We start from the raw sequence: 22816 nt of genomic DNA, 5'->3' as shown, positions 1-22816 counted from the left end.
TCACACACTCTCGCGTGCACACACTCTTTTCTCTGTTCTACAAAAAGAACGTGTTTGGGTGTGGTGAGCGAGTGTGTGTCTATATTTCGCGATATCTATACAACACTCATTTATGCTATACACACACACACACACACACACACACACACACACACACACACACACACACACACACACACACACACACACACACACACACACTTGCATCTTAAAACACCTGCCTCCGCACAACGACCAAACCAGCCGCTACATCCGGGCGACGGGCGTCCCTGCCATTGGATTCTCGCCAATGAACAACACACCCGTGCTGCTGCACGACCACAACGAGTTCCTGCATGAGGACATCTATCTCCGTGGCATCGACATCTACTGCGAGATTCTTCCTGCGCTCGCAAACGACACCGTCGCCAAGTGAAGACGGGCACAGCCACCGTTCGCATGCGCACACACATACGCACCGCTCACGTGTCGGCACATGCCTGCATGTGTGACGACTGCGCAAGCTGTGCGTATTGTGTGTGTGTGTGTGTGTGTGTGTGTGTGTGTGTGTGTGTGTGTGTGTTCGTCATAAGAATGTGTGCAAGCTGATCGCAATGCACTGATAATGCGTCACGTGTCACATTACCTCTCCACAACAGCCACCCAAGCCCTCCACCCGTTAAACAAACCTTCTTTTCATCTTCAGTAGTTAACATGTCTACTTGTGTCAAAAAGGGCATTGTTGTAACGATGGGAGTGCATGAGAGGGGGGGGGGGGAGTAGCGCGTGCAACAATACAAGACAGCGTATCGACAGACACACACACACACACACACACACACACACACACACACACACACACACACACACACAAGCTGCTATAAGCAGGCTCGCCACGACCTGCGGGCAAGAGCGAAGGCGATGTAACCGACCGCAGCAGCGATGGTGCCGCGAAGCACAAGAGAGCGCTGCCACGCAGGCGCAACCTGCTGCTCACACCACGCGCGTGTGCGCTGTATTGCCTCGTCCTGTGTGACGCGTGGGGTGTAGCCGAGGGCATGCCGTGCAAGGCGCGGGCTGGCATAATGAGTGACGCCGACCTTGCACACCTCCGCCACCGTCAAGAACGGCTCGAACGGAACGATGGGGGCGATGATGGCGTGTGCGCGCTCAATCACGTGCGCCAGCGCCAGCATGGCTGGTGTTGGGACGTACACGCTGAACAGGGAGGTGTCACCGAGGATGGTGGCCAGGAACGTGAAGTTGTTCACCGGCTGCTGGTCTGATATGAACAGCGCTCGCCCAGACACTGCGTGTGTGCATGTATGTACATGTGTGTGAATGTATTCGTGAATACAAGTGAGTCGCGTGGGTCCACGAAAACATCCACAACAACACGCACACACACCACCGACCAGTAGGAGCGCTGTCGTCGGCTGTGAGCCGCTGCACTGCGAGGGCGATGGCGTGGGCGAGGTTTTCGCCGTAGACCCAGTCACACAGCACATCCCGCCGCCCAATCGCCATGAACCCAAGGCCTGCACTCCATGCATTGAGAGGTGGGGCGGAGGGGCAACGAAAAGGTTGTTGGAATGGACAAGTTGTGGTAAGGGGGGAAGGGAAGCAGGCCAGCACGGATGCACATAGACAAGTGAACAGACACAGACACACAACACACAAACACACACACACACAAACACACACAGACACACACACAGACACACAGACACACACACAGACACAGACACACACACACACACAAACACACACACACACACACACATACAGACAGACACAGACACAGACACAGACACAGACACAGACACAGACACAGACACAGACACACACACACACACACACACACACACACACACACACACACACACAACGGCACCTTTGTTGACGAGGCGGATGATGCGCGGGAGGTGGCGGTACTCGCCGTCGCCGTAGATGGCGGCGGGGCGGAGGGCGCACGTGCGCAGCGTGTCGCAGTTGGCAGCAAGCACCAGTCGCTCTGCCTGCCCTTTTGTCCTGGTGACGACGACGGGGCAGGCATGGTTTGGGAGGTGGAAGGGGGGGGGGGTGAGCAACAGGCCACGCATGCGTGTGTGTATGATGTTTGTGTGCTGCACAGCTTACCGGCTGTATTCGTCGGTGTGCTGGTCATCTGGGATGTAGTCAAGAGCTTCTTCGTCGCCTTCTTCAAAGGGCTGTGGTGTGTACGGGGGGAAGCGGGATGTCCACAGGGATGTGAGCATTTGAGAAGCATGCAGCGACAAGAGCATGGAGGACACCCTGTTCATTCACACACACACGCACATACACAACACACACACACAACGCACACCATACGCAACATACACAAGCACGCACCGTTCCGTTGAAGACGACGTTGTACGTGGAGATGTACACAAGAGCGCGCACGTTGCACTCGCGGCACGCTTTGATCACCTGATGTGTGCGTACGTGTTGGCGAGAACAATGAATGAGTGTACCACCGCTTAAGATACAAAGAGAGAGGTGTCCATGTTCATGCCCATGCCCATGTCCGTGTGCGTGTCCTCTGCACACGCGACATTGAAGCGCTACCGGAGCACCAGCACGCATCCAACTGTTCCTTGCCTACGTACGTTGCTGGTGCCATTGACGTTGACGGCGTGCACTCGGGCCTTGTTCAGCTGCTCCGCACCAGACATGCCGTATGAGGCCACGTGCACACACACGTCGGCATCCTGCCATGTGCAGCGGGGTGAAGCAGTGTGCACGGTGAGATGAATGTGCCCACACGTCAGCCATCCCCGCTGAACCTACATACACACGCTTGCACTTGAGCTCGTACCTTGAGCGCATCACGTACGCGACGGTACTCTGTGATGTCGACGATGACCCGCTCCTCGTTCCCTGCAACCACAGTGACAGCACAGCGTGATGTGTGTGTGTGTGTGAGTGCGTGTGTGTGTGAGTGTGTGTGTGTGTGTGTGTGAGTGCGTGTGTGAGTGAGAGAGAGTGTGTGTGTGTGAGTGCGTGTGTGTGTGAGTGTGTGTGTGAGTGTGAGTGCGTGTGAGTGTGAGTGAGTGTGTGTGTGTGTGTGTATGCATCAGCCTTGGCAGTGCACGCCCAACGCAGCATCGCAGCATCAGCACACGGCACAGCGGCCCGCACGCGTCACTCACCATACTGGTGGTTGACACGAAAGGCCACATCGAGTGCCCTCACATGCTCTACAATGGGGCTCAGCAGCTTCACAGTCTGCCGCCCAACATACGACCCACCACCCACCACACACACCCTCATATCGGCACTGGACTGCTTTGTTGTTTTCGTGCTTGGGAGGACTGACAATGGAAACGCAAACAGTTCAATCGTGTGTCATGTCGTCACGTGTGAACACAAGCAAGGCAAGGCAAGACATGTGTGCGGGGAACGAACGGAGTGGTCGGGAGGATAGGTGGAAGACAGGAGGGGGAGGGAGAGCGCATAACAACAGTCAAGCATGTGTGCGCGCGCGCGTGTGCGTGTGTGTATGGTCACTGTTCTAACGCGTCAATGACTTGGCGCCAGACATGCTGCTTCTCGCGTGCCTGGCGGATCTGATATTGGGTGTACTGCATGATGCCCTTGCGGAACGCGGCCACCCGCCGGCGCTGGAACGCACCCAGCTCTGAGTTGGTGGCGATCGTAGCCATGATGGCGATGGCGGTGGTGATGGTGATGGTGAGGTGGTGGTCGCGGTGGTCGGTGAGCAACACGCAACACTGCATCCCAATAAGAGTCAGAAACAAACAAGGAGGTGGAGCAAGTCATGCCCACGCAGCAGCAGCAGCAGCAGCAGCAGGGTGTACATACCGTCACGGGCGGTGTCTGTGATGCTGATGGAGCGCTCCTCGGCCTCTGTTGCCGCCTGCTGACACTCGTCCACCTTCTTCTGTGTCTGCTGCGCCTTGACAAGCGCCTTGTCCGCACGCTCCTTGTCTTGCAGACACTGCACACGCACATGCACACGGGTCATGAGTCGATGGCGTGTGCTGACGGACTTGATGTGGTGTGTCCGCCTGCATCTACAAGTGTATCTGTGCGAGTATATTCTCACGCACACTCCCTGTGGCTGTATCACCATCTCCCTCGCTCACTCGCTTACACCCTCTTCTTGATCGCCTGCAACCTCATCTGCCCACTTGGAACACAACCCAACACCCTCGGCTTTCCCTCTGCGGGTTGCTTGCACACCTTGATACGCCGGACCATGAGGTCCTTGGCGGCGTTGGCGTCCGCTTCGTAGTAGCGCAGCAAATCCTGACAAAGCATGCACACGCACAGTGAGTTGGCCACTCACGCATGCACACGCGCAAAGCAAGCACATGCGAAGCAAGCACATGCGAAGCAAATCAAGCACATGGCGAGTTTGGGCGCGACGCGACGTACAGTGAGTTTGAGGTCCTCCTTGGTGGCGAGGCGCTTCTCAATCGTCTGGCACTTGCGCAGCACGTTGCCCACAAGGCGAATCACTGCTCGCACACAAACACACACACACACACGTGCAGCAGACAACGTAAACACGTGTTCATCCGTTCAAGTGGCGGAAGTTAGTAACAACAACCACTCACCACACACATAGCACCATAGCACCAATCGACCACACCCACGATCACACTGGCATGCACCATCACACATCATGCACTATCAGTTCCACGCCATGTGCACGCACGTTCGCCAACGGGGTGGTCTGTGTCGTAGAGGTTTCCGTAGTGCACAAGCTCTGTGCCTGCGCGGTTGAACGACACAGAGAGCTGCATCCTCTTCTCCGTCTAGTGCACGTGTTTTCAGGGGTGGGCACGTGGCAGTGGCGGTGGTGGTGTTGGGAGTTGTGTGAGAGGGGTCGAGGAGGCGAGGCATAGAGTGTGCTGTGTTGACGTGTGCGTGTGCGTGTGTGTGTGTGCGTGCGTGTGTGCGCGCGTGTGCGCGCGCGTGTGTGTATTGGACAAGCGACACGTTGCGCTGCTGCATATCTTAGCAGGAGCGACAGCAACAACATGGGTGTGGGTCGACAGCGTTACCTTCTGCGCAGCCTTGCTGCGAGCCTCCTTTATCCTGGAAGCATCACCAGCGAAACACCAAGCGCACGCGTGAGCGCAATACACAACAGGTGTATGCGTGTGTGTGAATGTGTGTGTGTGAGTGAGAGTGAGTGTGAGCGAGTGTGTGTGTATGTGCAGCGTGTGTGTATGTGCAGCGTGTGGACTCACGCGAGAAGATAGCGGGTGATGAAGGAGCGCTGATCGTCAAAAAACTCGTCGGCATCCTGCCACCAAACAGCCAGCAGCGCAATGTGTGAAAATCAGCGACTGTGTCTGGCGTGTACCATGTGTGTGTGTGTGTGCGCCATGTGTACATGCGTGTGTGTGTGTGCGTGCGCCATGTGTATATGCGTGCATGTGTGTGTGTGTGTGTGTGTGCCACGTGTGCGCATCCTTGTGTGCGTGTGACTGCAAGGGCCACAAACCTTGAAGGAGGAAAAGGACGAGTCAAATGTCTTTGCTTTGCTGCGCAGGAAATCAAGCGCTTTCTCGCGCGTCGACTTGAGCTTGCAGTCCAGCTGGCAGCGTTGTAGTGTGGTGCGTATGTGTGACATGTCATTGCCACCACCACATACAGCCAGCAATAACCACGGACCAAGTGTACAGCCTGTCCACAACACTTACACACACGTACACACATACACACACACACACTGTTGCACACATACGCACACGCACACACACTGTTGCACGCACATACACACATACACACACACACACATACACACATATACACACGTAGAGCGGCTGTTTCGACTCACGTCCTGCTCGTACTCGAGGAAGACTTGGAGGGTGTGGTCGTCCCTGAACTTGGGGTGGGATACGAGGCGCTTGAGAAACACCTCGTGCATGGCCACCGTCTTCTGGAAGGCCGCCAGATACTCGCTGCCATGCAACGCAAAAAGTGTACATGGGGAGCGGCGTGGCGTTTGCATGGTGAGCCAGGGAATTTGAGGGTAGGCAACGTGAAAAAGCCAGTGTGTGCAGGTGAGAACCAACGCAACATGCGCCATACGGTGCATGCTCAAACAGATTCACTTCACGCACACTGGTGCACACAAGCACACGCACACGCACACTAGTGCACACAAGCACATGCACACACACGTACACGCGCACACACCTCTGGATCTCCTGCTTGAGCTTCTCGACTTCTTCGGGCGTCATGTTTGAGTCGTGCGCCTGCAGCTTGGCCAGCTTCTGCTGCGACTGCTGGAAGTCTGGCTTTGGAGGACACGGTGGAATCTGCAAAGCCAATGCACGTGTTTCGAGTGAGGGCTTCAATACTCTTGCCACATGAATCACACACAGACACAGACACAGACACATAGAGACACAGACACATAGAGACACAGACACGTAGAGACACAGACACAGACACAGACACAGACCACAGATTACACACACACACACACACCGCGAGCGGAAACACACCAGCAGCCCAGCGTAGGTTGGAGACTCGACAAAGCGATCGTGCAGCCACACAAACTCGGCGTGTTCGCGAACGACTTGGATGTCCTTCTTCTGGAACCGCGGCAGGGTCGTCTAGCCGGCAGGAACAGGAGGCAACCAGAAATGCAAGCACAGTGCATGACAGGATCAGTATCCATGGTGAGCTCTGCAATGTTCCACAACGGTGCTGTGTTGTTGGTGTTGGTGCAAATTGCATCGCACACCAAAGAGTGCACAGACAGAGAGGGAGAGAGAGAGAGAGAGAGAGAGAGAGAGAGAGAGAGAGAGAGAGAGAGAACACACACGCACGCACACACAGACACAGACACACACAGACACACACACACACACACACACACATTCACGCACCGTTGTGTGGACGTAGAACTTGACTTTGTTCTGCTCGTTGAGTGCATCTGCGATCTTGACGTTGAGCACATCGTCGCCCTGTGGCGCAGCAACATGGCTGCTATCCTGTGGCGTCCAGGGACGGGGATTGTGCAGTGAGGGGAGGTTGGGTACGAAGGAGATGGCTGGGGCAGGGGAGAGAAGGAGAGAAGGAGAGAAGGAGAAAAGGAGAAAAGGAGAGAAGAAGAGAGAAACATACACTGCACACACACACACACACATACACTGCACACACCACACGCACACACACACACACACACATACACACCACACGCACACACACACACACATACACATACACACATACACACATACACACACATACACACACATACACACATACACAGCAGTGCAGCACTGCCCTCCTCCTCCAAACCAAACAAACCTCCTGATCTGTCTCCTGCAGCATCTCGCTTCTTTTGCGTCTTGTTTGGCTCTTGCTCACCCTGAAGTTAGGGTTGTATTCTTGACAATATGTATGTGTAATTGATGAGTCAGCAGCAACGAAATTTTCGTCACACACACACACACACACACACACACACACACACACACACACACACACACACACACACACACACACAGGCCAAAAAAGGTCAAAGACCACGAAACGGTTGCACCTGCGTCCACCAAGAAGCACACACGCACCAAGCAAGCAAAGAAGCAGACGACAGCGAGCAGCACCCACGTTTGTTTGTTTGTTTGTTGTTGGGGTGGGGACACGACAGTTTTTGTTGATGTCAACAAGCAAGCAAGCAAACCACCCGACAACAACTTCTTTGCTTTTTGCTGCGTCATCGCCTTCACCCATCGCGGTGATTGTCCACGTTGGAAAGCATCACCACCACCCAGCCAGCAAGCAAGCCAGCAAGCAGCGCGACACCACAGTCTCGGATCTGTGGCTCGTTTGTTGGATGCATCCTTTTCGCCATTCATCCATCCATTGCCGCTCCCCAACATCCATCAGGTGGGTTTGGTGTGCTTGGTTTGGTCGCTGTCGACCAGATTGATGCCATGTCATGTCGTGTCATGCAACCTATCTGGCGTTCGGTTGTTGGTGTTGGTGTTTGTTGTTGTTGATGTCGGTGGTGGTGGGTGGCGTCGGTGGTGACGGTGGTGACGGATCCAACCCCAAACACCCCACCTGGATCCCTACCGCCCGCCACCCGCCTCCCCCCCCCACACACCCCGTCAATTGGGTCGATCATGCTGAGCTGGAACGGGGTGCTTGGTGTTTTGGTTGTTCGGTTGTTCAGCTGCTCGTGCGGTTGTGCTTGGTTGGTTGGTTTGTTTGTTTGTGTTTCTGCTTCCGTGGAGTGCGGTGTGGCTGGTTTGGAGGCAACGAATGGGCCTCTCGTTGTTTGTATTTCTCCTCCACGCCGACACATTCTTGTCTTTTCTTGCCGTGGGGGTTTCCATGTCACATCACAGCACACCATCTTTGCCCATATCCTCCTTCGACCGCTTCATTTGCATCCGCCCTTCTCTCATCACCCTTCCCTTCCCTCTCCTTCACGCACATCTCTTGTTCTTTCTCTCTCACTCTCTCACGCGCACACACCCACCAAACTCGCACATCCATCTCTCGATCTCGGTGGCGCGTTTGTCGACCTTGCCACAGGCATCCACCCCAGTCTGGATCGATTGATTGATTGATTGATTGCGGCTTCGCCTCTTTCCCCCTCTTCAACTCTCGTCAACTCTCTCGTTCCAAGATCCGCCAAGTCTCAGCCTCTCACCATGACACAACAAGTGGCCGGGTAAGAAGATGGTACCACGCGGGCGCCCGCCCTTGTCACGGGGACCATTGCATGTCTGTGCCCACCGTTTCTTTGACGGTTGCTGCTGGCTTGTTGTCATGCGAATCGTGACACAATTTCTGGCCCTTGGGTGTGCAATCACGCGATAACCACCCCTCCAATCTCACCTGTTTGCTGTGCTTGCGGTGCGCCCATCATTTGCAGTGAGGACATGCAGTTCATGCAGCGCGTCGCAGAGGTAGGCACCAACCACCATTGAGCCACTTGACACATCTGCCTCCTCTTGTTTCGCTTCGTTTTGTGGTTTGTTGCCACCATACATCCTTCTCCCTCTCACGCACATGTATGCTTGTGATGTGTGTGATATGTGTGTGTGTGTGTGTGTGTGCGTGTGTGTGTGTGTGTGTGTGTGTGTGTGTGTGTGTGGCCATTGCTTGTAGTGGCAAGCGTACCTCGATCGCCGCAAGGATGTCGTCATCTTCCTGCAGGAGGTCGCCTGCCTCCGCCGCCCCGTCCTGTAAGCTTCATGGCAGCTCTCTCTCTCTCTCTCTCTCTCTCTCTCTCTGTGTGTGTGTGTGTGTGTGTTTTGCATCGTATGCGAGATTCATCACATCACACCCTTTCACATCTCTTTTCACCACCCGACTTTCTTCTCACCATTTTATCCCGTCACCTCCTCCCCCCCCCCCTCACTCTACAGATCGGTGGTCTATGTGTCGGCGTGGTATTCCGTCTGGGCGCTCTTCACCCTCACAAACTTCTCCATCATGACAAAGGTACTACAGCAGCGGCCCCATCCTATGTCACAGTATCATCTTTCTCGACCCGTCTCACGTGTCGGTGCATTGTCTCCTCTGCCCCCCCCTTCTCTCTTTCTCTCCATACATCTCGCCACAGCCACACTTTTCCTCTTCTTCTTCTTCTTCTTCTTCTCACCACCACTCCACCCTTTGTGTATTCCCCCCTCCAATGCCCTTCCCACTGCCTGCAGCTTGTGCTTGCGGCGACGACGGGTGCGCTGAGCGAGATGATGCTGATGTTCATCTCATCGCGTCTTCCGCAGCAGACGGCCGTGCAGCGCCTCCAGTCCATCTCCCCGCTCGTCGAGCGCCAGCCATGGTCAGTTTTGAAGTACACACGCACACGCACACACACTTCACCTGATCATGCCCAGACATATGTGCTTGTGTGTAAATGTGTGTGTGTTGTCTCTCTCTCTCTCTCTCTCTCTCTCTCGCCCCTCTCTCCCCTCCCTCTGTCCCTGTGCTACAAGCAGAAGCTTCATTTCTCTTACTCGGTTTAGCCGCTCACATATTCCCTGCCCATCTACCCTGGGACAAATATCATCATCACAGGCAACTGCCACTGCGGTCTGTGCAGGAGCTGGCCAGTCTACTTGCACACGCGCAGCAGTGGAAGGAGGGCACCATTCAACACGTCGCATCCGTCCAGCGCAACCGCCTCGGCACCGTGAGTCACCGTGATGTGTGTGTGTGTGTGTGTGTGTGTGTGTGTGTGTGTGAGTGCATTCTATCACGTGCTCATCGAAGTGCCCCCCCACTTGCTTGCTTCTCCTCACTCACACGGAGTCCCTCCTCTCCTTCCGACACACTCATATTGTTTGCCTCTGCCTTGCACCAAAACGCCTCAAACAGTTCACCTTTGTGGTGGTGATGTCGTCGCTGTTCCTCGCGTGGGCATTCTCCCTCTTCTCCGACACCACCTACCTGTTCTTCCTTGGTACGTCCTCTTGCCCCGTGCTCTCTACCTTCATCACCGCTTCTACCGTCTATTCCGTCTTCTTCTCTCCACACTGGTGTTCTCTCACCATGCACATGCCTCCCTCACACTCCTTCCCTTCATCACTCCGCTGCCCCTTCCCTCCCCTTGCAGTGTCCACGGTTGTGTGGGCGCCGTTTGTGGAGCGTGTGTATGCCGTGCACCGCCACTGGCCGCTCGTCTGCACCGTCTCCCATAATGTCTTCGGGCGCCTGGCTGCCGCCGTTGCCTACATCCTCAGCCGCCTCCCCGCCCGAGGCATCGTCTGTGAGTGCTCGTCTGTACGCGCATCCCGGATTTAGTGGTGGTTCATACTGTGTTGTGGTGGTTAATACTGTGTTGTGGTGGTTCATACTGTGGTGTGTTGTGGTCTGATGTGGGTGGTGCTGTTGACAATGTATGGGGTATGTGCAGTATATTTTGGTGCAACCAGTGCTAGCTCCCTGCTTACAACCTGCATGAGTATACGTGCTGCATTTTTGCTTCTTGATCACCCCCTCCTCCTCACCACCGCTATCAACCCCCTCCCCCCCCCACATCATCTTTCTTGCCATCGCATTGCTCGCTCCCAGATGACCCGAACGCGCGCGTGGAGCCCATCCCCGTGCACCCCGATGGCGGCGACACGCGGACCACGGCCCGCCGTGACCCCTCTGCTCGCGCCACAACACAGCGCCGCAGCACCTCAAGCGCAACCCAGGCACAAGATGCACCCACTGCACCGGCTGCACCTGCAGCGACGAAGCCTGCACCGGCGGCATTCCCCTCTGCTCCCTCGTCCTTCCCCTCTGCTCCCTCGTCCTTCCCTGCTTCATCTACTTTGCCGTCGAGCGTGACGACGCGCCGGTCGCGCCCGCGGCCGGGCAGCGAGACGACGCCAGCGATGACAGCAGATGCAGCGGCACCAGGGACCAAGGCTGGATCCCTTGGCACATTCGGTGCGCCATCCAAGCCATCGACAGCCACGACAACCAAGCCGATGACGACAACGACCAAGGCAACAGCGAAGGAGACTGGGACAAAGGCAGCAGCAACCACGGCGAGCGGCGCCGCGGACAAGGCGAGCAAGACGCAGGACGACAGCGTGGACAAGGACAAGGACGAGAGCGGTATGAACCTGATGGAGGAACTGAAGGCTGCGAAGAGGGCGTTTGGGGATGACGAACCTGTTGCCGAGAAGCGGACAACCTCAGCCAAGCCATCGACGACTACCAGTACAACTGCCATGACCGATACGGCAAGGGCAGCGGCCACGGAGTCCAAGACGCAGCCGTTTCCGTTTGCTGCAACCAAGTTTACATCGCAGCCCGCGTTCACGCGCAAGCCAGACACGACCAAGCCTTTCTCTTCGTCCTCCTCCTCTTCTTCGTCCTCCACGACGGCAACCACAAAGACAACAGCGGGGCCAACGGCAGCGGCAATGGCACGTACAGCAGCCACGACAAGCAAGCCCACAGCCACACCGGCGCAGCCAGCGACCAAGAAGGCGAGCTCCGGTGTAGTGAGCACGTTTGGAAGCATGTTGTTTGGAATGGGTGGCTCTTCCTCGTCGTCGAAGGATGATGAGAAGAAGCCAGCGGAAACAACGGAAACAACGGCGACGACCAAGGAGGCATCGAATGAGAAGGCAGCAAGCAAGGGCGAGGAGGGCACCACTACCAATACCAAGGCGCCCGTGTGCAGCGAGATTGTGTTTGGCGGGAAGAAGGAGGAGGACAGCGACAAGTCGAAGAAGCCCTTTGGCACCGTGCCCAAGTTCAGCAGCGGCATCCCCAAGATGAGGGACCTTGAAGACAGCAGCGGCAAGAACGCCACCAAGTCCGAGTACAAGAAGCCCACGTTCTTCTATGGAAAGAAGCCAGAGCCTTCCACCACTGCCACAACCGCCCCCACCACAACAGCTGCCCAAACCAGATCGAGCATGGCGTCCACAGCGAGCAAGCCTGCAGGCACGACCGGGTATGGCTTCAAGTTCTCCTTGAACCGCAAGACGGAGGCTGAGGAAGGAACACGCGCCAGTGGCACCAGCACTGGGCCCTTGAGCGCGGTGGACAGGGGCATTCTTGGCGACAAGAACAAGGGCGACGATGATGACGGCGACAAGACGCCGACAGCGTCGTCGACGCCCGCCGATGCGAGGGTGCGCGCGACCATCAAGATTTCGCCAGAGTCTGCCAAGAAGCCGCCCTTTGTGCCGTCCAAGTACAAAATGGGGAAGGCTTTTGGCGCGCCGAGCACAGCGAGCACAGCAGACACCCAAGACGAGGAGCAGAAGAAGGAGAAGACGGGCGGGCTGTTTGGCAGCTCCTTTTTTACGAGCAAAGAAGACACAGACAACAGCAAGAAGGGCAACCCGTCCCTGTCGCAGCTACTTGCTGACGTGCACGACAGCCACAACAACAACGACGACGATGACGATGGCCGTGATCAGGGCATTGTGTCCAGCACGCCACGCCACGCTGCTGGCACTGGTGGTGGCCAGCTGATTGACCTGAGCCTTGGGTTTGACACAGCCATGAAGGACACCGACGACATCCCAGACCCATTGGTGTGTGCGTGCGCGTGTGTGTGTGCGTGTGTGTGTGTGCGCGCGCGCGTGTGTGTGTGTGCGTGTGTGTGTGTGCATCTTCAAAACCGCAATGTTGCTGACTTTTCAGGCCCTTTTGCCGATAGCTCACTTCTGCCCACAACTCACCACCGTTTCCCATCTTTATTATGATGACAGGGACCGTTGCTGATGAACGAGGACACGGAGGAGGATGCGTTGGTTGTGACCAGCCCTCCACGCAGTGGTGGGCCCTTCAACCCCACCACCACCACCACCACCACCACCACCACCGCTGATGAGGAAGAGTACGACCCAACAGACAACACCTCCAGCTACTGAGGTTCGCCATTGCCGTTCTCTGCGCACAAACAACAGGTTACAGCGCCAGCCTAGCAAGCCAGCGTTGTGCTTCCCTGCTCGGTGTGGTTGGATATGTTGCGTTGTGGATGTGCTGTGTTGTCCCCCTCCTATGATCGCCTTGTCTTGCCTTTCCAGAAAGCAAAAAGCTTTGTTTGCGTGCGCGCGCGCGCGTGTGTGTGTGGTTTTGTGTGTGTATTGTCATTCAGCCGAATGGTCGAACTACGCATCTTCCTACGCTTGTGTATGTGTGTGTGTGTGTGATTTGTGTGATCTGTGTGCTGTTCCCTGCACGGGGGTTTCACCAAATGAACGAACTGATCTGAAGGGCACAGTGTGGATGCGTGTGTGTGTTGGGGGGGGGGGAGGAGGGAGATGGCGTGAAGGAACACAAGTGGAAGGAAGACACAGTGGGAGGAAAGTGCTGCAGCAAAGAAGCAAACCAAACTCACGCACAGAACGATCAGGCACACGGTGGAAGTTTCACGGGAAGCTTTGCTAATTTTCGGGCACCAATCACACAACAACACAACACGACACAAACAAACACACCTCCTGCAAAGATGAGGAAGGGTGTTGTTGTTGTCTTTGCTTGTTGGGTTGTCGTGCTTAGCACGGCACAAGTGCATGCCCAACACGATGCTCTCCAGGTTCGTCTTGTTGTGCGTGCGCGTTCCTACGTTCAGTGACCAGTTATGCCACACAGAAGACAAGAGAAGACTCGTTTTTCTGCTGTTTTGTTCTTGTTTGTGTGTGTGGGCTTTGCTGCACCGTGTGGTGTTGCCTGCAAGCAACTGTGCTCATCGCATTGGGCAGCTGATGCATGCTTGTGTTATGATACGCCTCCACCACTCCTCACTCACGACCAATCCCTCTCACTGCCACCGTGCTAGATTGCGCGATGCCGCTTTGAGATGGCAAACGACATCACAAGCACAGCTTTCAACCTCAACCCTCAGCTCTTGTCAAACGCATTGCAGGTGAGCAATCACAATGCGCAGTACGACCTTTGCTGCATGCAACCTTGCTGGGGGCGCACTTGTACTTCTTGTGCATAGTGTGCCTTGGGTCCGTTGAGTCTTGTTCACATCACAACAACGCATTCGGGTCTCCTTTGCGCTGCCTTCTTACCTGACAGATGTCCTTCACGAACGTGTTGTCTGGGACGGTGACAGCGACGGTTCAGTGCATGGTGTGTGTACGACGCGTGGGTGCTTGGGCGTGTGTGTGCGTGCGTGTGTGTGTGTGTGCGTGTGCGTGCGAGTGCTTTTGTATGCGTGTGTGTTTGTGCGTGCGTGCGTGGTGTGTGCGTACCCTCTGGCGTATGGATATGCCAGTGCCTGTCACATGCACTTCTCAATTCCATCCTTCAACACCCAACCTACACACGCACACGCACACATTCAACCACACGGTCAAATACGCACGCGCCGCACCCATGTGCTTGTGTTCTGCGTATGCTCACTTTCTTGGGTCTCCCTTCCGTACAACCCCCCCCCCAACTGTTTTCCTTCATCCACCTCAAATCAGGACTCCTCGTCTGCGGTGTTGTACGAGACATCGTTCATGTATGAAGGCAGCTCGCTGTCTCAAGAAGCCGTGCTTGCCAACCTCGGTGAGCCCTCCCTGCACTCACAAGACGAAAACAGCAGCAGCAGCGGGCATCAACGTCTTTGGCTTGTGGTTGCTTTGCATACACAGTAACGGCACGGGAGCGATCACGATCTTCCACGCCACCTTGCTTGCTTTGCTTTGCTTCGCTCCGAAGTGCTCATTCTTTCCCTGTTGTTCCTCGGCTCGCCCGTTTCCATCAACACCAGAACCAACGGATGGGCAATCTGCACATGTGCCCTTCTTTTCCAGATTTGCGCTCGCGGAGTCACCCTCTGAAGCCCGTGCTGAAGGTGGGCGAGACATACACAAACACACACCAACACACCAACACACACACACACACACACACATACACACACACACACACACACACACACGTACATGTGCGGAACACTTCCATGTTGTGATGTTCGCCGTCCTTCGCGCGTGAGGCTGCCATGTCTGATGTGATATTGCTCACACAACACCCCCCCCCCCCTTTTCACGCTCACGCTCACGCTCACGCTCACGCTCACGCGCCTCAAAATTGTCAACTGACCACCACCACATGCAGTGCTTGCTCGGTCGTTCTTGGGCAACGAATTTGAGTACGCGATGCAAGCCATCTCGTCGTCACTGGCACCACTCACGCCACAGCAGTGCAGCGCCACGTCAGATGCGTGCGACGCCACATATCCCAGCAGCGACGAGCCCATCATCTTCGCGGTCACAGCGGTTCGTTCTGTGTGTCGCGCAGATTGTAATACTGTGTTGCGATGTCATGCTTTGTTGTGCTGTATCTCTTGTAGTGTTCGGTGTCGTGTGCATCATCGTTATGTGCTTTGTTGTGTGCTTTGCTTGTGGTGTTATTCATGTCTCCTTCCAACTTCCCAGCCTTGTGAAGTTGTGTTTGTCGTGCTCACACCACACGCCACCTATCTTGCCACTCAACAGACGGAGCAAAACACGGGCTACAGTGCCCATGTGACTGGCGACAAGACCGCGCTGCTTGCAGGCAATTTCCACGGCGCGTTTAACCAGGAGCCCGTTATCACGCGTCTTGGGTTTGACCAGTCCGCTGTGACGTTTGGCACCTCCATCACGCTGACTGCAAGGTGGGCCACCAGGTGCACGTAACCATGTATTCCTCGCTGATTGTCCCTCGCCTCTGTAGCGCCTTCCCACCACTATCATCTCGCCATCTTCAATGTCCTTGAACCACTGTCCTTTACTTTGTCGCCTCATGCCTGATATGTTGCTTTTCCACTGTTTGTCATCGTCTCTGCTTCTTCTCACGGATACTTTGCCATTTTGTCCCTTCTGCACGCGCCAAAACCCCAAACAGCTTCCTCGACTTTGATGTGAGCAACGTCTCTGCCAGCGACGAGGCGCTCGCATATGCGTTCACCATCGACCACGTCGACGCCTCTGGCACCGTCATCACGGCTGGCGGCGGCAGCATGTGCAGCTCGGGCTGGTTGACACTGGACAATGGGCACCCACTGGCCGGTAGCGTGTCGAGTCTTGGTCCCGCTGCTCGTGTGTTCACAGGCACGTTCCAGCCATCGGGGTCCGGCGTCTCGCGCCGCTGCAGGATTACGCTCACCGTCACAGATTGGCAGGACGTGCGTGCACTGCGACTGTGTTGTCTTGGTTGACTGCTGTCTTGCCAGTGAACCATCTTCACTCTTTCGCCTGCCTACACCTCCTTGCTGGCTCCGTGGCTGGTTTTGGAAATGCGGATCACTGTCAGCTGGCACTCGTTTGGTGTCTCTGTTGTTCTGTGCATGTGCATTTCAACAACTCACACATGGCTGGTCTGGCTGCTGTACGGTTGTGGGCAAAAGCAGGTCACCACAAGCGCTGACGTGACAGTGGAAGTTGGCTCATCCGTCACGTCCACGGGTGCTGTCGGAGTGACGACGGATGCCGCTGATGCGCTCCCGTTTGTCTTTGCACGGCAGGGCGTTTCCGAAGGGATTGTCACTCTATTCATGCCAGGTACAGTCCCAGCACACTTTGCTTGCTTATTTGCTAATTTGTGTTGTGTTGTGGTGTGTTGTGTTGATTTGATTTGCGTGTGGTGTTTTGATTTGATTTGCGTTGTGTTGGTTAGATTTGATTTGCGTTGTGTTGTTTTGTTTGGCTTGTTTGCCCATTCGTTTGCTTGCTTTCTTCCCTGCGCCCGCTGACCTCTTCCCCTCCTTGTCGTTACCTCCACCAGACAAGTGTGACGGCGTGACATGCGCGAGTGAAACGCAGTGCCTGCAAGCATCCATTTGTGATTCTGGAACGGGCACGTGCCTTGACCAGGTGCCCAAAACCGGCCAGGCATGCGACGACGGCGACGACACCACACGTGGTGCGTGAAGCAGGGCTGTGCGAGTGTGCGTGGCGCGTGGTGCGTGGTGTGACTGTGCTGGGCTATGTTGTGACACTGTGCCATTCCATTGTTTCTTCTGTAGGCTTTGATGGGCCTGCTGTCATGCTTGGTCGTCGCTTACGTTTTGATTTGTACGTGCTGTTTCCATTCACCGGTGCGTGATTGCACTTCGCTCTCCCAGACGATACCTGCACCAGCCAGGGCGTGTGTGTGGGCACATCAAAGTGCCTTGGGGTGGTGTGCGAGCCACTGTCCACATGTCACAACGCTGGTGTTTGCATCCCAAATCTGGGCGCCTGCTCCCCCTCCACACTCAAGGCGGCCGGCGAGTACTGCGACGACATGGATGACGTGAGCGATGACGGCATTTCTTGTGTCAACGTTTGTTTGTCGGTGGCGGTTGCTTGCTGGTTTGCTCCGTCGCATTTCCTTGCACGTTCACTTGCTTGCAGGCACTGCACCACCTGCGAATCTTGCGAGTCCTCTCTTCGTTGCTGTGCCTGTTGGCCTTTGTTACTTTGTTGCCCCCTTGGTGGATGCTGTGCACAGACCCCGCTTGTTGCCTTGATTTGACCATGTAACCCTACCTGCGTGTGCGACAGACGACCGTGTTTGACATTTGCGATGCCGTCGGCAACTGCCAAGGAACAGGTGCGTGCCAATGCATTTGCAACACAGCACATGCGCCGGTGTTGCGGGCTTGCGGGCTTGTTGAAGCAGTTATGTGTTACAGTGTACTTGTGGTGTGTTACTGGAGAAAACTTGTGTTGCAGTGTTTCAGTTCAGCCCCCGCGTGCGTGCAGCCCACAGCAACACAACATCACCGCTACCAGCACAAGCACCAGCACCACCACTCACGATTTCGTCTGCTTGTGTGCCCTCTCGTTGCGCACGTGCGTGTTCGTCTGTGTATCTGGTTGCCCGCCTTTGCACTTTTGCACTTGCCAGACGTTGCAGAGTTGATCCGTGACGATGAGGTGGACTTCACCGCCATCGCTGGCGCCGATCCTGTTCGCCTGCGCAGTCTTCTTTCGTCACTGCCAGACGTCTGCTGTGAATCAGAGGTGCGTGCGTGTTGTTTCGTCGGCTTTGGTGGTTTTGGTGGTTTTGGTGGAGTTGGTGGTTGCAGGTGCGTGTACATGCATTCATTCATGTACACGTTGTTTGAACCCAGCACAGTTGCAATCTTTGTTCATTTTCCCCCTTTGCTCCCACAGGCCTCTTTGCCAACTTTGCTTGCATGCACCCTCGCCTACATATGTTCTCAACAACCATCACTGACACTTGTCTATTGTCGTGTAACACGACACCCCCTTCTAACCCCTCTGCCCCTCCACCTTCCACTCCCTTTTCCGCGTTGCTTGCAGGTGTGCTGCCAGCCGTGCTCGTCCGGCGCGTGCGCGGCCGGCGACTACGATCGCCTCTGGTACCTCCAGACAGACCTCGCTTGATGAGTCGCGGTGCTGCTGTGGCGTCGTCTGTCGCCTTGCTTTGTGTTCTCAGTAATAACACACTGCCCCACCCCATACACACACACACATTACAAACATGTTATTCTTGTGACGTTTCGTCGTCGATGTCTTGTTCTTCTGTCTGTGTCATGTTTTGCTCACACCTTGTCTTCTGACCTGCACAGTCCCAGCGACTGCAGCAGCTTTGCCTGTGCCTTTTTTTAGTTTTTTTTTTTCCTTGTCTGTGGATGTTCTGAACCGCGCGCTCCAATGATTCGCAACTGCCGCGTGTGCGCGCTTGTGTCATGTCTGACTGTCTTGTCAGTGTTCATCCATTTGCTCTTTGCATTTGTTGACCATGGTGCGTGTGTGATGTCCTTTATACACACGGGCCACGTGATGCAGCCCTGCGAGAGGATGGCAAGTAGATGAAAGGGAACAGAGAGGGCTCAAGTGAAGCGAACGGTTTCAGTGAAGGGTAACATAACAACAGCACAGTAGACATACTGCAAGAGCGAAACAGCGCGCTCGCGCATCTCAAGCGCGGGTTGCGTACAGCAGCAGCGCGGCAATGATGAGGCCACCTGGTCCAATGATCAGGTACGAGGACACAAGAATGACAATCATAATCGGCTGCAGCACAACCGATCCGATTTGCACCGGCTGCACAGTGTAAGTGCGAGTGAGTGAGTGAGTGAGTGAGTGAGTGAGTGAGTGAGTGAGTGAGTGAGTGAGTGAGTGAGTGAGTGAGTGAGTGAGTGAGTGAGTGAGTGAGTGAGTGAGTGAGTGCGCGTGCGTGCGTGAGTGAGTGCGCGAGTGTGCGAGTGAGTGAGTGAGTGAGTGAGTGCGTGTGTGTCAGTGAGCGAGTGTGTGAGTGATGAAGTGTGGATGGATGATGGCTCAAGGCTAAATGTCGACAAACATGATCACAGACGGCAGACTCACGTCAAAGTATTCTGTGAGCTGCTGGTTGATCTTGCCAAGCGGCGTGTCTGGATGCAGCCACTGCGGAAGCGCAGCGTTGTTTGCATTCCGAGGTCGCGGTGGTGCTGGTCTGTTTCATGCATGCATTGTTCATGCACAGACATGCAGGCACACATGAACACATGGACATATGGCACACACGAACGTTAGCTGAAGACGCGGGCCAACAGCACAGGCAACAGTAACAACACACACACACACAGTCTTCCCTGGGAAGAGTTCAAGCACTCTTATGTGTGTGCGTGTGTACGTGTTCATTGTTGTACAAAACAGAGCACCTATTGTTTGCGCTCGTGTTCCCAAATGGGCCGGGTGGTTGTCCTCGCCGCGGAACCACACGCTCCGCTTGCTGCCCTCGTCTGCTGCCTGCGCCTGCTTCGCCTGGCTGCTGTTGTGCTGGCTGGCGCCGCGGGCGCCGCCTCTCCTGGCCCGAGCGGAAGGCAACTGCCCGAGGATCGTCATCCGGGATCACCTCGCCATCAATAATCAACATGTTGGCGTTGTGGGCGTGATGCAGGGAAGGCAGGTTGAGGTGCTTGTGAGTGGGAGCTGCCTGTTGTGGTCTGCGAGGTTTGTCGTCGTCTTGCTTGCCTTGCTTCCGACACTGCGGAAAAGTGCGTGGTATTTTCGACAAATCCTCCACAACCACCACGATCCGCGACGATGATGCATGCGTTGGCGAGGGCTGTGGTGTGGCAACGCGCTGTCGCTGCTTCTTCCGCTGCTGTTGTTCGGCCAGTGACACGGGCCAGCCTGCACACCGCGAGCCCCTGCGCTGCCGGCGAGAAGTCGCGCCTCAAGTAAGGGGTGCTTGTCATTGGAGTGGAGCTTTCGATGTTCATTGTGTTGCTGCTGCTATGTGTGTGTGTGATGTGATGTGTGCGTGTGTGTGTGTGTGTGTGTGTGTGTGTGTGTGTGTGTGTGTGTGTGTGTGTGTGTGTGTGTGTGTGTGTGTGTGTGTGGGCGGGGAGGGGGTGGAGGAGAAGTGGAGAGCACAAGGGGAGAGGACAGGGTGTAAGACGCCTTCTGCGACAAGTTTAAAGCTGAAAGCCATGTGACCACTACGTACACTCATACAATGCTTCATGTTATTGTTATCTTTGTTTGCCTTTTTGCGTACAGACGCGGCAAGGGTCGTAGCGGCAACGAGTTTGGCCCTCTCACAGATCTGCCAGACTGGAGCTACGCAGGTTAGCGTGTGCGCGTGTGCGTGCATGTGCTTGAAGTTGTGCTTCTTCAACACCTCATGTGCTCATACACGACTCCGTATGATTGCAACCAACCACAATCAACCACAACCAACCACAACCAACCACAACCAACCACAACCAATCACAACCAACCACAACCAACCACAACCTACCACAACCAACCACAACCTACCACAACCTACCCACAACCATGCCACTGTAGATGGTGACCAGGCGCCTGCACCCATGACGGCGGCACAGCTCAAGCGAAAGCGTGACGCACAACGCAGACAGGTCCGACTTGCGTTGCGTTGTGTTGCGTTGCGTCGCGTGTCGTGTGGCCTGTGTATCAATTTACGTCAAGTGACCACCACAGTCGGTGCAGGTACAGCCACTCCTGACACTCGTTGCTCACCCGTGATGCATGCTGCCTGTTGCAGGCGAGGGTGTCCCAGTTGTTGAAGGATATTTCAGTGGCATCAAAGCCAGCGCGCAAGTGATTCAAGCATGGGACTGGGCGTGAGTTGACGTGCGTTGTTAGGTCTGTGTGTTTGTGTGTGTATGCGAGAAAAGTGAGTGTGCACAACCACGTGTGCGCGTGTGCTGGTCGGTGTGGTGTTCTTTCTTCTGCATATTTTCCTCTCCGATCAGCAAAATAAAGTGTCACTGACCACCCCAAAGAAACTAAGTTTCCACCGTGCCGAGCACGTGTTGACAGTTCATGTGATGGTTGACACAGACAAGACACGATGAGGAAACCAGACGGGGGTGGGCAAAGCGCAGCTGGTGTGACCATGCATGCATGGTCACTTGCAGGCAGAAAGCCGCAACCAATGGACAAGCAAAACACAGCAGATCACCTAAACACCACCATTATCACCTGCAGCACCATGGGCACAGGGCCAGGGCACCTTCAACACCAGCCACGGCACAAAGCAGACGAACACATGCATGTGCTGTGATAACAAGCAACACAACAAAACGATTAACAAATGGAGACAGGACAACCAAGCAGGGACAAGAAACCAAAGACATTATGGGGTTGCATGCGCAGGTCGCAGGTAGGCAGCAAAGAAGAACGAGAGAGGTGGGGACAGCAGTCAAGTGCGACCACGAACCAATGACATGTGAACATGATGGGAGAGAGAGAGAGAGCGAGAAACAGCGCGTGCACTACTGGTACACACGCGCAGTGCCCTCGGCGCCAACGCTGTGGATGTGTGTGTGTGTGTGTTGAGGGGGGGGGGATGACATCGTGGTATTGGTGCAGCGACAAGTGGAAGCAAGGATGATTGAAGGTGAGTCACGTGTTGCAGACAGACAGACAGATAGACAGACAGACAGAGAGCAGCAGCAGGACAACGCCAAGGGCAAGGGGATGGGGGGTGGGGTGTCGACAAAAGAGTGAAGACAGAGCCAGGGACCAATGCCAAGAACAAAAACAACAAGAACAAGAACAAGAACAACAGGAACAACAAAAACAACAAGAACAACAACAAGACTAACAACAAGAGCATCACCATCATCACCACCATCGCGACGACTCACGTAACAAACTGCGACCCGGCGCGGTTGAAGCAGCTATCGAGCACGGCGCCGTGGGGCCCGCTGCGGTGCGCGTTGTAGTCCGCAACACAGTTGAATGTCTCAGAGTTCCACAACCGGATGTTGCGATCCGTACCTGCAGCGGGGGGGGGGCGTGTATGGTGGGCAGGTGCAGGTGATGAGGTGCCAACGCAACGACACACATGAATGCAGACACACACACACACACACACACACACACTCTCTCTCTCTCTCTCTCTCTCGTCTCGGCATTATTTGTGCGTTGTTGTGAACTGCAGTCGCAACAGCAAC

At 55.3% G+C, this 22816-nt stretch overlaps 8 protein-coding genes across 8 annotated transcripts in view; 4 read left to right on the top strand and 4 right to left on the bottom strand.

Annotated features, from left to right (window-relative positions):
* Positions 1-415, top strand: part of PTSG_01855 (aminoacylase-1) — a gene marked incomplete at both ends in the record, with an annotated part of 3535 nt that extends 3120 nt beyond the window's left edge. Inside the window, one exon of the mRNA XM_004997777.1 lies at positions 244-415. Coding sequence (XP_004997834.1) covers positions 244-415 — 172 coding nt within the window. The remainder of the gene's footprint in view (positions 1-243) is intronic.
* Positions 416-834: 419 nt separating this feature from the next.
* On the bottom strand, positions 835-3273 carry PTSG_01854 (uncharacterized protein; the record flags this gene model as incomplete). The annotated part of the gene is made up of 8 exons (XM_004997776.1): positions 835-1288; positions 1395-1517; positions 1874-2010; positions 2119-2189; positions 2353-2430; positions 2610-2711; positions 2819-2880; positions 3153-3273. The coding sequence occupies 8 exons, from the start codon at positions 3271-3273 to the stop codon at positions 858-860; spliced, it is 1125 nt and encodes a 374-aa protein (XP_004997833.1). The 3' UTR covers positions 835-857.
* A 26-nt stretch (positions 3274-3299) lies between these two features.
* PTSG_01853 (uncharacterized protein) lies at positions 3300-7429 on the bottom strand. The gene is made up of 13 exons (XM_004997775.1): positions 7300-7429; positions 6876-6980; positions 6489-6599; positions 6178-6299; positions 5816-5939; positions 5480-5572; positions 5223-5278; positions 5034-5067; positions 4685-4784; positions 4402-4484; positions 4207-4272; positions 3826-3961; positions 3300-3640 (listed from the first exon to the last, which is right to left on the bottom strand). The coding sequence occupies exons 1-13, from the start codon at positions 7321-7323 to the stop codon at positions 3507-3509; spliced, it is 1188 nt and encodes a 395-aa protein (XP_004997832.1). The 5' UTR covers positions 7324-7429; the 3' UTR covers positions 3300-3506.
* Positions 7430-7458: 29 nt separating this feature from the next.
* On the top strand, positions 7459-13685 carry PTSG_01852 (uncharacterized protein). Its single transcript, XM_004997774.1, has 11 exons — positions 7459-7881; positions 8536-8674; positions 8879-8912; positions 9115-9191; positions 9375-9450; positions 9666-9793; positions 10030-10144; positions 10330-10414; positions 10568-10720; positions 11026-13001; positions 13179-13685. Exons 2-11 carry the CDS (start codon positions 8655-8657, stop codon positions 13338-13340), a joined length of 2826 nt encoding a protein of 941 aa, XP_004997831.1. The 5' UTR covers positions 7459-7881; positions 8536-8654; the 3' UTR covers positions 13341-13685.
* Positions 13686-13881: 196 nt separating this feature from the next.
* Positions 13882-19082, top strand: PTSG_01851 (uncharacterized protein). Its single transcript, XM_004997773.1, has 14 exons — positions 13882-14008; positions 14252-14338; positions 14497-14550; positions 14889-14973; positions 15179-15262; positions 15526-15686; positions 15906-16066; positions 16297-16576; positions 16802-16952; positions 17176-17313; positions 17516-17685; positions 17937-17985; positions 18283-18398; positions 18702-19082. The coding sequence occupies exons 1-14, from the start codon at positions 13922-13924 to the stop codon at positions 18783-18785; spliced, it is 1707 nt and encodes a 568-aa protein (XP_004997830.1). The 5' UTR covers positions 13882-13921; the 3' UTR covers positions 18786-19082.
* Positions 19083-19105: 23 nt separating this feature from the next.
* Positions 19106-20377, bottom strand: PTSG_01850 (uncharacterized protein). Its single transcript, XM_004997772.1, has 3 exons — positions 20048-20377; positions 19731-19839; positions 19106-19448 (listed from the first exon to the last, which is right to left on the bottom strand). The coding sequence occupies exons 1-3, from the start codon at positions 20260-20262 to the stop codon at positions 19323-19325; spliced, it is 450 nt and encodes a 149-aa protein (XP_004997829.1). The 5' UTR covers positions 20263-20377; the 3' UTR covers positions 19106-19322.
* A 26-nt stretch (positions 20378-20403) lies between these two features.
* PTSG_01849 (uncharacterized protein) lies at positions 20404-21639 on the top strand. The gene is made up of 4 exons (XM_004997771.1): positions 20404-20569; positions 20892-20959; positions 21183-21253; positions 21400-21639. The coding sequence occupies exons 1-4, from the start codon at positions 20433-20435 to the stop codon at positions 21457-21459; spliced, it is 336 nt and encodes a 111-aa protein (XP_004997828.1). The 5' UTR covers positions 20404-20432; the 3' UTR covers positions 21460-21639.
* A 10-nt stretch (positions 21640-21649) lies between these two features.
* PTSG_01848 (uncharacterized protein) overlaps positions 21650-22816 on the bottom strand; it is a 7333-nt gene continuing 6166 nt past the window's right edge. The window contains exons 20-21 of the mRNA XM_004997770.1: positions 22508-22640; positions 21650-22169 (exon numbers count right to left, since the gene is read on the bottom strand). Of these exons, the coding sequence (XP_004997827.1) occupies positions 22133-22169; positions 22508-22640 (170 nt within the window). The 3' untranslated portion in view covers positions 21650-22132. The remainder of the gene's footprint in view (positions 22170-22507; positions 22641-22816) is intronic.

The sequence above is a fragment of the Salpingoeca rosetta genome (genome assembly GCF_000188695.1).
Source record: "Salpingoeca rosetta unplaced genomic scaffold supercont1.3, whole genome shotgun sequence".
In the NCBI taxonomy this organism is placed as follows: domain Eukaryota; class Choanoflagellata; order Craspedida; family Salpingoecidae; genus Salpingoeca; species Salpingoeca rosetta.
This window is presented reverse-complemented; position numbering and strand designations above follow the sequence as displayed.